The sequence below is a fragment of the Monodon monoceros genome, unplaced genomic scaffold (genome assembly GCF_005190385.1).
Source record: "Monodon monoceros isolate NGI ecotype Baffin Bay Population unplaced genomic scaffold, NGI_Narwhal_1 Super_Scaffold_3, whole genome shotgun sequence".
Classification (NCBI taxonomy): domain Eukaryota; kingdom Metazoa; phylum Chordata; class Mammalia; order Artiodactyla; family Monodontidae; genus Monodon; species Monodon monoceros.
In genome coordinates this window covers 91,305,139-91,323,037 of record NW_021703780.1, presented here as the reverse complement: position 1 = coordinate 91,323,037, position 17,899 = coordinate 91,305,139, and the positions used below count along the sequence as shown (strand labels likewise).

Genomic DNA, 17,899 nt, shown 5'->3' with positions numbered 1-17,899 from the left:
CCTGCTTGCCGAGTGGCTCCTGTCCTAGATGTGCAGCTCTGTGAGGGGAAGGTCGGGGGGGCGGTCTCCATCACCCCCAGGGCAGGGCACAGAGCAGGGTACTCGCTGAGATGAGGAGATCAACACACATATGCATAGTCTCAACCTACTTTTCCTCTGGAGCCCGAGGTTGGTGGAAACCAGTAACACTGGTATAGGGGAACGATACAGGGCACTGGCCACCAAGTTCAGCCTAGAAATCGCCCCAGCAGGGTAGGGCCCCCATCCACAAAGACACCACAGTCGAGCTGTAGGCTTTGTTTTCTTACTGGTGGGACAGCGTGCTTTCCCATGGCATCGCTCACACTCCCTTGGCCTGTCTCCCCGGTGATGAACGGTGTAGATACGGTAGGTGGAGCAGACACAGTCCGCCTCCAGACAAACACCAGCCAACGAGCCAGTAACCGGACCCCGGACCTTTGGGTCATGAGGGCCTTGTCCACCCACTGATCTTGGCATCCACGCAAGTCAGGCCAGTGCATCAAGGGCCGACGTGTTCTATGTCCAAAGAAGGAATGTTTGAGCAACAGGCAAGAAAAACAGACTCACAGCCAAGATCCCACACTCAGACGTGGTCAGGGATGAAGCTGGAATGTCAGTGGAGGAAAGGAGTGGGCAGCAAAGCAGAGAACGAGCCTGAAGTCCCTGCATGGCTGACAGTGGAGCTGATGGAAATCCCTTCATTTTGAAATACGGCCCAGATGTGGCTGGTTGATGACCTTGGATCTAAATGCTATTTTTTTAAAACTTCATTTCATTTTTTATTTTTTTGGCCGTGCCACGCGGCATGTGGGACCTTAGTTCCCTGACCAGGGATGGAACCCGTGACCCCTGCAGTGGAAGCACGGAGTCTTATCCACTGGACTGCCAGGGAAGTCCCTCGATGCTTTTTCAAAGCCCAGGCTCTTCGGACCCATTTGATTGAAAACAAAAATCAGCACAGTAAGTACTCATACTGCAGACTTCCCCCACTTCCATTAAATTGTTCTGTCTTACTGCTTAACGATATAATTTCTTACTCAACTTATCCAGGCAGAGATTCTGCAGCAGATTTTAAGTGTTAGCGATTTCTGGTGGTGGCACCGAATGGTCTGGCCACAGCTAACATGTGAAAGGCCATCAAATCACCTGGTGGGTAAACTCAGTTGTGCAAATATTTCAAGGCTGCACCTTCCCCTTGCGGTGTTCGGACTAGAATTATTTTCCTTTCAAACCATCACAATTCAGATAAAACTACCCCCACCAATTTATTTATTTTAGGAGAAAACATTCTGCCTTAGAGGAGTTCAGACACACTCTTCCTGTTCACCCTCATCTGTTTTAGGCAGAGAGGGGTGTTCTCCCCAAGAGTCAGAAGCAAAACTAGGAGAAGGCCAAGGCCCCGGTGTTCTAGCTTGCTTCTCCTGGGCAGAGACACCTTCCACAGATCTGTGTCCACTCAGAACAAAGAGGGTATCTCTGGAACCCATCCTTGGCCCTTCCTGAAAAGCCTTTGCTGTTGGGGAAACTCTGCAAGGAAGGAAACGCCCTCTGTCTTAATGCGGTGGTTGACAGCACAGCCTCTGCCCACCAGACTGCCTGGGTTCAGTTCCAAGCTCTGTACTCCCTAACTGGGTCTTGTGCATCTTGGTTTCCTCATCTGTAAAACAAGCGTTATGTTACAGGCAACACTTAGCATCCAGGATCATCTAAGTGCCCAATAAACCTGGCCATTGTTATTACCCCACGACAAAAAAAAGTGAACAAAGGATTTCTGGAATAATCAGTTCAACAAATATTTTTGAACATTTGTGTAAAACACCAGAAAGCCACTTCATTCATTCAACCAAGAAATATTTGATTAGAACATTCTATGTACCAGATTCTGTTAAGTCTAGTATATTTAATCATCCACCCCTCCATCCATTCAAGTTTTACCTGTACACCTATGTATCAAACGGTGGCAGGCTACCAGATACACACACACATAGAGGCACACACACAGAGGCACACACACAGAGGCACATACACACATATAACAAACACATGTGGAGCAGGTGGGAACTACACTGCTGAGCATGAGATCTGGTCCCTGTCCCTGTGGAGACAGTGGGGACGACAAGACAGAGAAACACTTCTAGTGCCCAGACATCGAGAACCATGCAGGGTCCTCAGCTCGAAGAGATGGGCTGAAAGGAGAGGAGCTGAGATGTCACAGTAAGCGGCGGTAGCTGTGAGGACCTGGGACCCCCCCCCTCCGCTGCCCCCCGGCCCTCACCTGTAGGTCCCGGTTGTGGTTTTCGCACAGGAGCTGCAGGAAGCGGAGGATGGGCTGCATGATGGTGATGACTGCGCTCATCTCCAGGTCGTCCTTGGTCTTGTCTGCTGTGGCCTGGGCGCCCTCCCCTGACTGGTAGTGATCGTCGGGGTCGGCCTCCCTTCTGAAGGTGGTGAAGGCTTTCCTGGTGGCGGCAGAGGCCTCCACAAGCTGATCCCGGGCCTCTTCCGTTATCTGTGTCGTGGGCTCTTTGGCTAGAACGCAAATGTAAGATGGTCAATGCTGCCGAATCCCAGGAACACTATTCACCACGCCAAAGACGACGTTCAGAGACCTAAGTTCTGGAATTCACCCGAGAGTCTCTCAAGGTTGGCAAAACGCTCCAAGAAGCCACCATCTTCTCTCACCTCTTAGGATTAAAAGTAAGTTGAGCCCTTCCAGCTTGCTGGTGGCTCTAACACGTCACCTACACTTGCTCTGTGGTTTAGAGGAAAAGCAGTAGAGGTTCTGTCAACCTCATACATCTATGACTCTGGGCCTCAGCTTCCTCATCTGTAAAATGGGGAGAACATCAGTGACGTCTTCCTCTAGAATGTTCCTGAGACACTCAACATAAGCTAAGCAAACTGTAATTACTGTTCTTATACAACAATTGATGGAGCCCTTTACTAAGCCCCAAGGCACCGTGATTAAGCACCTCATGTTTATTACGTCATCGAATCTTCAGAGTAACCCTGTAAGGTAACCAGGCACTAGAGTTAGGAGCATTAGATGCTGTAGCCAGACTCCCTGGGTTCAAATCCTGGCTCTTAGTACTTACTAGCTCCATATCCTTACTAGCTCCATATCCTACAAGTTAATTACCATCCCTACGCCTCAGTTTCCTCATCTGTAAAATGGGGATAACGATTTTATCGATTTTACAATGTCCACTTGACTTCTAAATGAAGTAACACATGTAAAGGACTTTGGACAGTGCCTGGTTCATAGAAAGTACTCAGTAAATGTTAGCCTTTCTTCTTTTTCTTCTCTTTATCCCCATTCTAGACCAGTGGCGATCAACTAGGGATGATTTTGACCCCATCTCCACCCAGGGGACGACAGGCAATGTCTGGAGAGATTTTAAGTTGGGGGTGGGCTACTGGTACCTACTGGGTCGAGGCCACATATGCTGCTAAACAGCCTGCAGTGTACAGGGCAGCCCCGATAGCAATGGATTCTCCAGATGTCCCATGTGCTGTGGCTGAGAAACTCAGCTCTAGACTTAAAAAAACGAGACTCAGACCTATTCAAGGCCATTTGACTCCAACACTTTTGGGTCTACCCACTCCCCAGTATAACTTCTCTTCAAGGGGGATAATGGATAAAAAGCTTTATGAACTTTCAAATATTTCAGAAAATAAGGGAGGATTAGCTGACAAAAGACGACAGCCAATTTAAAAGTGCGTATTCCACAACTTGCTCTAACATTAAATGGAAATTACAGGAAAAGATTATTAATGGATTTCCTGCCAATAAAACCCTCAGTTTGACAAAGAAGAATGTATGTTAGTTTATTAAACAAGAGGAGCCTCCAAAGCAGCAGGAATTCAGTTCAGGTTACACAGGAAGAATTATATCACAACCAGATTGGTTTTCTTCTTCTGAAAGCCCCAGTCAGAAAACAGTTTGGAGCCTAGAAGTCGTGTAAGAACTAAAGGAAAACCAGGGATTCCTCCCATGTTTACAATGCAGCTGACTGAAGAGCTGTGTGCAGGGGAGCATTTACCTTTTTTCCGTGATGGGGCATCCCTGTCTACCTCATCATCTTTCTTTTTATTTCCCAAGTCACTGGTGTTCACGGTCACCGTTGCCTTGATTTCCTGCTGGGCCACCTTCATCCGGTCATAGAAGACCTTGAAGAATTTCTCCGACTTCTTATCTTCTGTCAACCGGCAGAAAAAGGAGTGCTGCCAAGGAAAACCCACAGCTTTTTCAACACTGTGACACACCAGTTACTGAATCCCACTCAGGACACCAAAAGCTCGTGGAGATCAGAGCCAGACACAAAACCTCAAAAACGGTCTAACTTTGGACCAGGGTTAAACACCGTTCAATGCACTGTCATTCTCTGGCTTCCACAGCCTGAGGTTTTCTACACAGAGTCTTTAAAGCAAAATGCCATTCCCTGGCTGAATCAGTCATATAGGCTTGGGAAGCATGCTAAGGGGTGGTGGGCAGATTTCAGCCAACGAAGCACAACCCCCTACACACATATAAATCAACTCCACTAACAATGGAAACAGAATGTATTTTTGGTGATTGTTGCAGGGCCAGTCATGTGTTTAAGGACTTCTATGAGCCCTCCTCTTTGCAAAGCCTTGTGAATATATACAGATGAGTAAGACGTGCTACCTGCCCCTATAGGGCTCCATACCAGGTTAGCATGACACGCCCATAAGGAGGGCTTATATGTGTAAAACATGCTCCAGAAGCTACACAGACAATTATATTATAGAAGCTCAGAGGTGGCAAGGATGACATTGGGCTGGAGTGATCCCAGAATCGTCGTGAAAAAAGTGATTTTCGGATCAGGTTTTAAAGGGCAGGTAAAGGGTGATTAGATGAAAAAGCTAACAATGAACAGGTAGCTCGCCTCTTGAATACACATCTGTTTTTGGACCCACTGCAAGCAATAGTATACATTGTTGATATAAAAACACAATATGGTATCTCAACTTCATTTGTGAGCACTCTCTTTTCACCCCTTTGCAAATACCACGCTGTTGTGAATTATTTACATAAAAATACAATACGGTCAATTTCCAGAGGAATAAAACAAAGCTCCAAACAATATATTTGCTTCTCCCAGTGGGAGCTTTCTGCCAATTTCATATCCCCCCCCATTTGGAAAGATGGCACTTCCCTACAGAAGGTAACCCTAGGCTTGCAATCCCAGAGAAAAGCAACATCTTACCAGCCTCATGAAGCCCCTTAACTGCTCCATCTCTCACCCCCCCACACCCAGTGCTTGATTCAGCGCCTGCCCCCGCCCCGACAGCCACCACGTTTCCATCTGCCAACATGCAACTTCAGTCACTGTGACCCTTCTTCTAGCCACTAGCCCATATGCTGCCCTGACAAATGTCAGCCTCATTTGCCCACCAAGCTCTTCTTGATCGTGCCCTTTCTTTTCCCTCTCCCTGTTCTTCTTTACCTCTGGCTGTTTCTTAAACACAGCACAGGATCCAGCCTTCCTACTTGTGCTCTCTGGTTCTGTCTTTTCTCTTCCAGCCTCTCCCAAATGCCAGTTTACAAGTCACTGCCTGCCTCCATCCTGTGTGTCACTGAGTCCTCCAACACTCCCACTCTGGGAACCAAGCTCGAGCCTTCAGTGTGCTCCACTGCCCTTTGCTTCCCCGTTTTCTTTTAGGCTTCTAGTTCGTCCATCCATTCAACCGGCATTCCGTTTGTCCATCTGCCCATCCACTATTTACTGTGCGCCTGCCATGAGTCAGGGATTACGCCCATTATAGGAGAAACAATGCTCAGCAAAAAGAGGCCTGCGCCCCGTGAAACTGGTGGCTTGGTAGGAAAAAGACACAGTCATTCAATAGTCACGCTAATGACTTTCACTAAAGTAGCCTTTTAACCACTGAGTCCACAGAGTGCTGGCAAACAGCAGCAGACACTCAGCACCACCGCCCGGTTCCTCCTGGCTCTTCCCATGGCTGGGGTCCCCTCATCTGTCAGTCACAGCATTAACATCACTTCCTCCAGAGAACCACCCCGACCATCCTACTAACAGCAGCCACACCAGCTGTTTATCCTCACACGCTCTGTCTTATTCTTCATAGCAAGCGGCCCCTGAAACGACACCTGTATTTACTGTTCACCTACTTAACTGTCTGTCTTGGGCAGAGTGTAAGCTCTAAGAGGGCAGGAGCCTCGCCTACATGGTTCACAGCTGTCGTCAGAACACCCACAAGAGGCCCAGCACATAGAAGGCGCTCTATAATGATTTGATGAAAGAATGAATACAACTCGACACTTTATGGCTCCTCTTGACTCGCTACACACACCCCCCATCAGATCCGGCCACGGGAGAAATAAATTCCCATCATACTGTAGATTCTTATTTCTCATATCCTCTAATGTGAGAAACCAAGTTCCAATTGTTCACTTCTTTGAAGGCCAGCGCTTCCGCAGACAAACAAGAGGAGGTGTGCGGCGGACGAAGACCTCAACCTAGAGCCACCTAAATACAGTGATTACATTTTCCACCAAGAGGCGTCACACAGCGTCTCACCCACACGGGGTCAGGAGGGGACTGCACAAGGAGGCGGCTGCTCGGGGCAATGAACTTCAGTTGCTGCCCCTTCAGTCTTCTCATGGCATGGAGGCAACTGAAAAAGCATCCTTGGACATTCCGGTCATTCAAGAAAACAAGTGCACTTTAATAAGTAAATAAATAAAGAGCCAAAGCCTGCCACGTGTCATCGGGAAGAGCGTGAGAGTACACACCCATCACCTGCTACAAATGCACTGCTTCAGGTCTAGCTGGTTAACCCAGCCCATGTCACCTGATAGGGTCAGGGCGAGGACACCTCTTATAAAACGAGGGAAAGGCAAGGCACTGAGGATTACAGGCTTCTACATACGTTTCTGCAACGGCCAGTATATTTATTTTGCACTGTTTGTAACAGTCCCCGTCCCTCAAGGATTTGAAGCTGCTTTATAAACAGAACGTGGTCAATAAAACGATAGAGTGGACAGCGGGGTACGGTGACATGAGTAAAGCACAGAAAAGCGACATCAAGCAAGGATGGGGGCTGGAGGATGGGAGAGGTGATTCCGGGAGTCTTGGGCTCGGCTCCGAGGCACCCGGCCATCACGCTGAAATGAGAGGCCAACTCCATCACGCCTCTTAGTAAGAAGCAAGAGGAGAGATACCACCAGTGCTTTGAAGCAAGGAAACATCTCTTCACGGAGGGGTTAGTGGGGCAGGCTTTCCTGTTGGACTTCCCGGGCTCAAGGCTGGGGTCCCTCATCCGCTGGCTCTGTGACCGTGGGCAAATTACTCAACGTCTCTGAACCCACGTGGAAGGGCTGCCAGGGTGCACATCAGGTGCTTAGCACAGTGCCCGCTAAGTGTGTTGGTTTCACACTGCCATGACATTAGTATCATGTGAAAACCCCACAGCAAAGGCATCACCCAAGCAGCTAAGTGGCGAGAAGGGTCAGAAAGACCGGTCTTCAGCTCCACCGCTCACTAGCTGGTGTCACCTCAGAAAGTGACGACGCCTCTGAAACCCCAATCTTCTCATCTGCAAAATGGGCACTGTAACAGGGTGTACCCTTCACGGGTGGTTATGGAGACCCGAGATAAGCATAGTAACACTCCCAACAGCTGACCTGACGAGGTGCCGGGAACCTGTGGTGAACCTTCGTGCGTCTCACCTCACACACAGCCCCTGATGAAGCAGTTGTTACTATCACTCCTTTTTGAGATCAGGAGACCCTTTTGGGTCTTTCAGATAATGTGCATCAGGTGTGGAGCATGCCCGAGAAGCCCACACTGTGACAAATGTCGTCTTCCCAGGACGCTGTGAGAGGCACGGGCCTGGGAAGTGGCAGAGCAGCGAGGAGGGGTGACAGCGGGGCTGCAGGGGCCCCAACTGAGAAGCTCAGCAAACGCCCTAGAAGGAAGACATCTGGGCTCCAGAGGGGAAGCGCTGGTACCTCGTACGGGAGGAGAAGTGAAAACGGAGGCATGTGCAGGAACTAAGGACCCCCGGTCCCCAATCAGGGGCTGTGCCGGGGGAAGGCATAGGGGCCGTGGAGCAGGCCGGGGCCAGGGGCTCCTGGAGACCCTCGCTGCCCCTCCCTGGTGCCTGGTGTCATCTGGACTCGGTGAGACCAGGCCCTGAACATGGCTCACAGACCTGTTCATTCCACCTGCTTCCGTCACAATGTGCTCGGAGGACCTGCGGGTGGGAAGGGGGCGCCCTCCTCAGGACTGTTTCCCCAGAAGCGGGTGGGACCTCAGACCAGAGCAGGTGGGGACTCGGCCCTGACCCGCCTCAGGCTCTTCATGGGCACTGGTCTACCTCCCTCCATGGGCGTATTTCAGTGAATCACACCCCAACCTCCACCCCCAAAACCTAGAGCCAAGAGCCATGGAGAGACTGTTTCACTTCTCCAGACTTTTCACTCCACGCCACCCAGCAGGTTTGAGCACCGCCTTCCAAATAAACCTGGTCTAGAGCAGGCAACATTAGTCCCAGGTAAGAGGAAGCAAAACGGGGGGCGGGTGAATGGGAAGTGACTAAAAGGGAACCAAGAGAACTTTCTGGAGTGAAGAAAATGTCTTGATTGGGGTGGAATTCACACAGGTGTGGTAGAGAGAATAATGCGCCCCCATCCCTGAAAAGATGTCCAGACCCTAATCCCTGGGACTTGGGAATATGTCACCTTACATGGCAAAGGGGAATAAGGTTGCAGATGGAATTAAGGTTGCTAACCTTAAAATAGGGAGATTATGCTGGATTATTCAGAGGGGCTAGTGTCATCACAAGGGTTCTTAAAAGTAGAAGAGGAGGGTAGAGTGATATGGTGTGAGAAGGACTCCACTCGGCGTTGCTGGCTTTGAACACGAGGAAGGGGCCATAGCCCAGGGGCCTCTAGAAACTGGGAAAGGCGGGGGGAAATGGATTCTGCCCCGGAGCCTCCAGGAAGGAATGCAGCCCCGCTGACACCTTGATTTTAGTCTAGTTAAGACTCATGTCGAATTTGTAAGATAAAAAATCTGGCTGTCTCAAGCCACTAAGATTTTTGTAATTCGTTACAGCAGCCAATGAAAACAAATACGATAGGTATAAACATTTGTCAAATCTGATCAAAGTGTACACTTAAAATCTCTACATATTATTGTATGTAAATCACATCACAATAAAAAGGAAGAGAAGGGGGGAAAAAAACTGCTTTGTTACCCGAAGGCTAGAGAACTTTGTCAAGGCTGTCCAGACAAGGGGCCACCCTCAGAGGCCATCTCCCCCCCCTGCAGAGGGACCTGCGTCTGCCGCCCTCATGGCCCATCTTTCTTCACCCTCTGCTTATCTCCAAATTGCATGTGATTCCAAAGCCCTCTTCACGTAAGCTGTCTCATGAGCGTTTTAGGAGATTGTCAAGACAGATCTCACCATTCATAAGTCCATCACGTTAGAGACAGGAGAGCTGGGGTCAGGAGAGGTCAGCTGACGTGTGGCAGAGCCACGCCCGCTCCCTGCCTCTGCACTCAAGGCCCTGTGCACCGCCTGCCTTCTTAGTGATCACACGGAACACCAGCCCCAGTGATCGGCAGGCAACTCCGAAAAAACGAGGGTGGGTTTGCGGGCAGACACAGCATCAATGCCAACATCACGGACAACAGGTCCATGTTTGGAGTGGCCTCAGTGAAGGAAGCCGGGGTCGGGCCAGGTGAGAAAGTGACCACCTGCAGCGGCCACCTCCATGGAAGCTCTGGGGGACAGAGGTGGGAGGGGACCCAGGTATGGCCACTGTAAGCCAGGGTTAAAAACAATCCCCACAAAACAGAAAAGACGGATCCCAGAATGTTAAAGCTGGAAGCACCCTATTCCAGACACTTCCAGATGTTTTTCCCAGCAGGGAAACCCTGCTTCTCCTCCGTCCCCTAACACCACCTTCCATAAAGACCCGGATATGAGAGAGATACAGGCAGAACTGCTCAGCCTGAAACACAGCAGGGAGGACGCCCCTCGCATCACTGCAACTCCTCCTTGCAACGCCAGGGCTCCACAGGACGTTGTTTGGGAACTACCCATTTAGTCCAGCCCTACACATTTTACAGAGGAGGAAACTGAGGCCCAGAGGGGGAAACAGACATCTCAAGGCCACACAGAGCCCACGTCTCCTGCCTACTCGAGCCAGTCCCTTTGCCCAGGCTTGGTGGTGGCTGGCTGACACAGCAAGCAGCTCGGATTTCATTCCTGCTCTCAGCTAACTGTCAAGCGGACACAGTTTGCCCTCCTCGGGCTGCGTGAGCTGTATGGGGACTTAAGAACTGAGGTCTTAGTTTAAAATAATAAGGAGACCACACTTTCAGATCACTCTTGAAAATAATAAGATATCCCTTAATTAGCCTGGCAGCCACCCTCTGTGCCCAGCCAAGTCCTTGCAAAGGAACAGAGCGTGATTTATGAGAGGTCCACCCAGCTCCTGAAACCAGAGGCGGCCCGAAGTTAGGGACCAGCAGACAACTGGCAGCTCCTCTAAACAACAGGCCGGAAGTGTGCAGGATGGGGTGGGGGGACTCCTTTCTTTAGGTGAAAGAGGTCACACTGTGCAGGATGGGGTGTGGGGAGAAGAATGGGAGCCACGGGCCTTCGCCATGCGCTGAACACACAACAGGGAAGGTGAGCGAATGAGCACCTTATTGAAAAGCCATCTTCCCCAGAATTCAAAGACTTGGGGGAAGGAGGGCAAAGACAGTCTTGGAACCTTGGAACCCAGAGCCAGCCAGCCAGCCTGCACCTGCAGGGACACGGGAGGAGCCCTTTACGAGCATCTCAGATAAAGGAAGTGGCAGCAGCAGGAAGCAGAGGTGGATGTGATCCAGGGCAGGTCTGGCGGGAGAGGGGACGGTATGGGGGGAGCAGTCCCCAGCGCTCCTGGGACACCTCTGAGACTTTGATCCTTCCCCAAAGGAAAGCATTTCACTCGGCAGCAGTCCACCTTCTAGAAACCCTCACACTGAGCCTTCAGAGACTCCAGAGAATGAGCTTTTCTATCTGACTGCCCGGTACACAGCCCATGACATTCGCTCTGCGTGCTCTCTTCTCTGCTGCAGAACGAATTAAGTTCTCAGGCTAAAGGCAAGAATTTGAAAAATGTGACTGCTGAACAGGGCCGAATCCTTGTGCTTCCAGGAGCAGATGGAAATTCCTCCCTGGAGTCTGACTTTTTCTCTTTTTACTCTGCCTCTGGCACATGGGGACCTCGGCCTCAGCCCTGGAGTCTCCAGGACTTGAAGGGATGTCTCCAAACAGACCAACCCATTCCTGTCCAGCTTGTTCAGAGGCTCTGCGGGTGACAGAGTGACAGCAATGGCTACCCAAGTGTGGGGCTTAGCTTGTGGGGTTCTCCTCCTGTGATTAACTGAGACTTCCATCCCTTCCTGGGGACCCCTGATCTGTAAATTACAGTGAACAATAATTGAAGCCTTCTGATTTGCTTGCCACCTACCTAAGTGCTTTGTATACAGTATCTCATTTAACCCTTCTAACTACCCCATGAGGTAGGGGCTACCACTACCCCCACTTTACAGATGAGGAAACTGAGACTCAAAGAGGTTAAGTAACTTGCCAAGTCATACAGCTAGGAAGTGGTGGTGGTGCCCCAGGACTCAAGCCCCACTGGTCTGACACCTCAGCCCATGCTCTCAACGCCCCTGCTTTGTTCAACACCTCTCACCTAAGCAAGAGTGTGTCAAACTCCAAACACCTTTTGGCTTTTTATAATGCACTCCCTACCCGCCAGCCCAGGTCTCTCAGCTGCACAGCAGAGAGTCTCACAGACTCTTCTCACAGGAAAGAACAGCCATGGTAGGAACACATGTGAATGCCCCAACTTTCCTGCAAGGCCTGATGCTCTTGTTAACCTGGGCTCCCAAACAAGGCTCTTTTGCTAGTTGAAGTTTTGCCGGGGCTGGGGGTTACAGGTTGTTCACCGAACCACTGTCACTCAATGACCACCGTAGGTCTTGAGTCCCTTTCTTAGAAACCCATGACAACAATCAAAACCCAAAGATCATGTACCAGGAACCAGGTGATAAAACACACATGCTTTAGGCACAGGAGCCTGGAGAATTGCAAGTCTGGAAACCTGAATTTTAGCCATTGCTCCTCGATAACCAGCTACGTGAACTTGGGCAACTTGCTTAATTGGATTTGTGCCCTAGGTTCCTTATCTGAAAAACATGACTCTTACCACCTGCCCTGAGTGCATCACATGGAGGGGGTCCATCAAGGGTGCAGTTATGAAACACTACGTGAAACGCACTTTGATTACTACGGGAAGCTACTCAAATGCAGGGTGTATAATCTATCAATACCACTTTCAAAGGAAATCAGTTAGCAGGTAAGATAGGTGGATCGACTAATGTGCTGGGTGTTATGTGATGACCAAAGTCTAGTGTCCCCAAAACATCCAAAGATAAACAAGCCCTGCTCGTACTGGTAGGTCAAGACGGCCTGTAAACTGACAGCAAAAAACACACTGAAGAGCCTTTCCCAGTAACTGTCACAATGAAGGAAGTTAAAAAAAAAAAATCCAGCTGGAATTCCACTAGTTATAGACGCCACTCAGGTTCCGTTAGACACAGAGACAAATGTTATTGCTTCCACTTCTCAAAGTGTAATACACCCAAGGCAGAATGGTGTCAGACCCTCCCCTGGACAGGCCCAAGCCTTTCAACATGAACTGTTTTTCCAATATTTTCAACTACTCTTGACTTCAGGAAAAGTATGATATTTGAAAAGAATCTAATAATTAGTGAAGAGGGCATTAAGAATCAAACACTCCCCCGGTATAAATGATCACTCACTCTAAGGACATTTTTTTAGCAAGGTTTGATGGGTTTCAACCAGTAAACACCCGCAAGTCTCAGCTCACCAGTGTCTCTGAGGATGTTGCCAGCTTTAATGAGTTCAGAAATAATATAAACTTTAAACAGAAAAGAAGGAAGTGATGAAGTGAACGAAGTATGGGTTGTAAAGGCACTGACATTTCAACTTCATTTTTCTGAAAAGAGTTCCTCCCTCATCGAAACTGTAGAGCCATCTCTTGATAACTCAGACATAAACAGCATGCTTCATCTCCTCTTCCCTGCCAGGGCTGGACGGAGGCCACCGTCTGCTCATCGCTGATTCCCAAGGCCTGAGAGAGGGGCTGGAGGACGATGAAGACCAAATTAATCTGGACACTGGGCTCCAGGGAAGGGCCTGAGCTCCAAGGTCAATACCAAAGCACTGGATCTTCATGATGCTTTTCAAGGTGAGTTAATTCTGATTTTAGCAAGCAGCAAAGTCCCACCTGTTGCCTAAGAACCACTTTTCTTCTGAGACCTGAGAGCTTAACACCTCTCCTTACCTGTCCCCCGGGGCCCACAGGAAACAGCACTGGCCAAGAAAGTCTGCCTGATCTGGTAAGCAGTCTGGTCCTCCCTCTCCCGTGTGGATCAGAACACGGACAGCTTCTCACATACTCATCCATGACACCTCAACCAACAAACTGTACTTCCGAAAAAAAAATTTTTTTTAAAGTGTTATCTTACAAAGCCCCTGTATGTGTAGGTAAACTGTCAGCAATAACATCTCTAGCAATATTTAAGAGTAAAATCACACAGATTTCAGGGAGGCAGCTCAGCCTTCATTCTAGAAGACCCAGGGACAAGAAGTTAAGGGGACTCCAAATTTTCTCTGAGTTCAATTCTCAAACCTCCTTACAGAAGCCAAAGGCCAGCATATTTTGTGGGGTGCACTGGCACAGCCGTCTGTCCCTTCCAGCCAAAGGCAGGAAAACAAAGAGCCTCCAGAGAAAAACAATGATGACCAGTAAAGTGGGAAACAGAAGCAACCCCAAATTTGCCTGAAGTGACGGGAGATTGCGGCAGGGACCTCCTTGGGAAATTTCTTTAAGTACAAGAAGGTACTGTGGTTGCTCTTCAAGCCAACATGAGGTTTATAAAAAAGAAAGGCACTGTGAAGCAGACGAGACTTTGGTTAGACCTCAGGGATGACTTTTGTTAAAGTACTCGGGGAGGTTTTGGAATCTCGGTCTACAGACATCTACTCAACCAGAGAAGAAGAAAATCAGTATCAGTGAACGTCTGGGGCTGCTGGAGACGCACACTAGTCTCCAAGGGTGACCTCCAGGACTGGTTCTATGATTTAACGAAAGTGCCTTCTGGTGGTTCAGGTGACACTCTCAGGTCTCGTGTCAGCTTGCCCACAGCCTTGCTGCGGGATCTGTGACAGGGGGACAGAGGCCTTCTCAGTGAGCCTCCAGTGTGTATCATGAGACCTGAAAGGAACGATGCAAGAGGTGCTGCAAAAACTCCATCAGCAAGAAACGCACCCCAGGCGTCAGCAAAGGAGGGCTCAGGTGGCTCCCCCGCCCAGAACCTAGGGGCGACGCGGCTGCTGTCCCTTCCTCCTTCACTTGGGGGTTCCATCCGCGTTATCAAGAAAGAACTGACACAGGAGTCGGAGGATAAGACCTTCGCTCTTTGGTCTTATTTCTATCCTGGGTACCTGAGGGCCAATCAATCAACACTAACGGACATTTTCTGCCCTAAAATCACCAAGGTTCCCAGGGGCATCCAACTTGAGCTTTATGTCGACGTCAAGAAGGATCCTTTGCACACCCATTCTCTGTGTTTGTACGGAGAGCAGCAGGGGTTCAGAGAAAGGGCTCCACGTCCTGCACACTCAGCGAGGTACAAACAGGTAGACAGGGGTGGCTGAGGAACTGGGCGGGTATGGACAGGGCATTTATTAACCTGCAGCCTCGGTTTCCTCATCTGTAACGGAGAGAGGAGGAGGGGAAGTGCCACCCAAGAGGCCTGGAGGATGGAATCAAGAAGGTAACAGTGCAAGCCCAGCACAGGGCCTGCACCTGGTAGGTGTTCTGTACCAGATACTTCTCCTTCCCCACTCTCAACAAACCGAACTGTGACACACCTGCTCGACGGATAACATCCAAAAAGAAATAAATATACCCTGGCCTGTCGGGGGCAAGGACGTTGGCTGGCAAACGCAAAACATCAAGCAAAGCGAGCGCCTTCTGACGGAGGGCTCACCATCACCCGCTGTCCTCTGCTCGATCAGATGACCTCTCAGGTCTCAGTCCTGGTCTGAACCCCAAAGGACACGCTCCAGGACTTTCAGTCCTCCCAACCCAGCAGGTCCATTTCACTGGGTACTGGCCCATCAGGGGGCCCATATGGCTGCAGAGAACATCCTTGGGATCCAAGAGTAAAACGTACAGATGGCCAGACGGATGGAGATGGCGGATAAAATTACACAGCACTCATCTGTGTAAGTGCTGCTTAACAGATTATGGCTCTGACATCGGTAACGTGTATCCAAGTAGGTTACAGCCTGAGCCAACTTGGTGCCCTTTAGAAGCACTGACTAGGGCTTGGCAGGGGCCGTGGAGATCACCTAATTCAGCCTCCCACCTGACGAGAAGCTCAGTACCTGGGTCGAGCAGTGGTCTCATGCCCCGCGCCCCTGCCCCCCCCCCCCCCCCCCCAGTGCTATGCTCCAACCACGCTGGCTTCCTTCAGTTCCTGCCAACCCGTCTGTCTGAACACTCCTGCCCTCTGCTCTTCACGCCACTTGTTCTCTTCTCGTCTGCTAAGTCTGGGCTTAAATGCATCTCCCTGGAGAAGCCTCCTCTGACCACCCTAAGTGGCCCCTCCATGACACTCTTCCCTCTTCACGCTTCTCCCTTATTTGTTAACTGGCTTACGATCCATCTCCCCTGCTAGACTATAACCTCCTCGAGGGCAGGCCGTCTATGATCTCAGTCCGGACTGTGTCACGGCCACCTCATCCAGTGCCCGGCACCCAGCAGGGGCTCCATCAATACCTGCTATCTTAATGAACGCACAGTAGTCCTGAAGGACGTGCAATCCTGCAAAACTTAAATCGAGTCCAGCTTTGCATCTACGGCAGCTGAAGTTTAACTCAATAACCAGAAGATCCCTGTCCGTGAAAGCTCAAAATCCTGCCAAGCGGGGAAAACGCCGAACGCCAAAGGCCAGCTGAAGGAGGCTAATGTGGCATTCTCACCTCTCAGAGGCTTATCAGGTTTGTGCCCAGGTCTCTGCGATGGGCTCAGGCTGGCTGGGGATCCTAATCCAACTAGTTCACTGTTAACTACTCTGGCCTCGCTGACACTTGCATTTTGAAGGTGGGGCGGGAAGGACAATCATTCGTAGACCTTCCATCTCAGAACCTGGCTCACACCCCTGACTTGATAACTACAAGCTCGGGGCTGAACAGTTTGTGGGCTTGTGTTGCAAGAAGGCTAATGAAAACACATTTTTCAAACACCGTATGGTGAGGGCAACTGAAGCACCCTCCTCCTCCAACAGCAATCTAAATTTTTAAGTCCTGAATTCAAAGGGAAACGAGTGGCTTGAAGATATCAGATGGTTTACAGGACTCTCCCCTTTGGCATCTGGGACATCTTGATGACAAATTTAAAACCCAGGCAAAGGTAACTGGGAGAAACATCAAGAGAGGCTCTGACACTTTCACAGAGGAACTTAGAGGACTCAGGAAAGGCACGTGGGCATGGATTTCTCAGTAAGAAGGAGGGTCATGGCAGAGGTGCCGATGCCAGCTGTGAATGTCACTTAGGTTCTCAGTGCGCAGGGTCCAGGCTTGTGAGTGACACGTCTTTAAGGCCCCCACGGCAGGACTCTAGCCGCTGACAGTTTCTAATGAGAAAGTATTCTCAACCATGAAGTTAGCTCGACTGGAAAAGTTCCAAAGGGAAAGTCCCTCCAGTTACTCAGAAGGGGGGAAAAAAAGTTGCCTTCTTGGTCTGGAATCTGGGGATATTTTATGCAGATGGCTCTAACAGAAGTTACTAAGGGGAAGTCAGCTCGCCTTTGATTATTCAAACAGGCTACTGTTATTAAGAATTGCACAACTCTTGGGCAAGGCAGGGGTGGGTTTCGGCTTTGTTTTTTTTTAAGCCTATCCTCACGGGAACTACTTATTCTTTTCGAAGAACATTTCATTATAACCTCCCTAACTCACGTCTTTTAAATGTCTCTGCTCTGGTGGGAATGTGACCGACAAGGCAAAGCCATCAGAGCAGCCAGGGTGCAGGTGGACACCCCCGGAGCTGCCACCGGGGCTTCTCAGGAGGGCACTTCTGCTTCCCTGCTGAGAACTAGATGCAGCAGCCACTTTTTTTTAGTGCAGGTTGAGTAATCCCAACCTGCAGCCTTCAGGTAACAGAAGTTGCCCAAGCTCCAGGAATTATCACTGTGGGACAAACGCCTTCCTTTGTTTTCATGTGGTTCCACCTTATAATGTGCTAGATGAGATAAGAGCTGTCACCCCACCCAGGGCAAGAGCACAAGGAGGATTATGGAAATGCCAACAGCCCTCCTTCTGTGGGGCAGAGCGATGGTCTGTCCAACAGGCAGTGGAATCCATCTAGCTCAGGGCCAACCCGAGAGCAAAGGGTAAGCTTCTATCGGATGAGCTTGAAGACTCCCAGGACAGGTCCCTATAATGAAGGGACTGGTAATAAAGAAAATCATCCTAGGAAAAGAAACAGGTGAGGGCGGGAGAAAAGACACCTCAGCCGAAACCCTTCTGATGTCTTAGAGCTACACAATGGGGAACTCTTAGGGGCAAAAGGAAAATATTCTGTTTCTGGAGACAGCTCCAAGAATACTGAGCTAGGCGTGAGAAACAAGCAAGCTGATGGATTGGAGGGAAAAAAAGAAAGAAAAGAAAAGGTGGGGAGAAGAAGGAGTCAGGGAAGGGGGAGCGAGATGGCTGAGAGACAGGGGAA

General features: G+C 49.9%; 1 protein-coding gene across 3 annotated transcripts in view; it reads right to left on the bottom strand.

Annotated features, from left to right (window-relative positions):
- Window positions 1–17,899, bottom strand: part of ITPR1 (inositol 1,4,5-trisphosphate receptor type 1) — a 321,687-nt gene that overhangs the window by 68,437 nt on the left and 235,351 nt on the right. For all 3 annotated transcript variants that reach the window (XM_029244000.1, XM_029243998.1, XM_029243999.1), the window contains 2 exons: window positions 4,065–4,245; window positions 2,297–2,550 (listed from right to left, as the gene is read on the bottom strand). In XM_029244000.1, coding sequence (XP_029099833.1) covers window positions 2,297–2,550; window positions 4,065–4,245 — 435 coding nt within the window. The remainder of the gene's footprint in view (window positions 1–2,296; window positions 2,551–4,064; window positions 4,246–17,899) is intronic.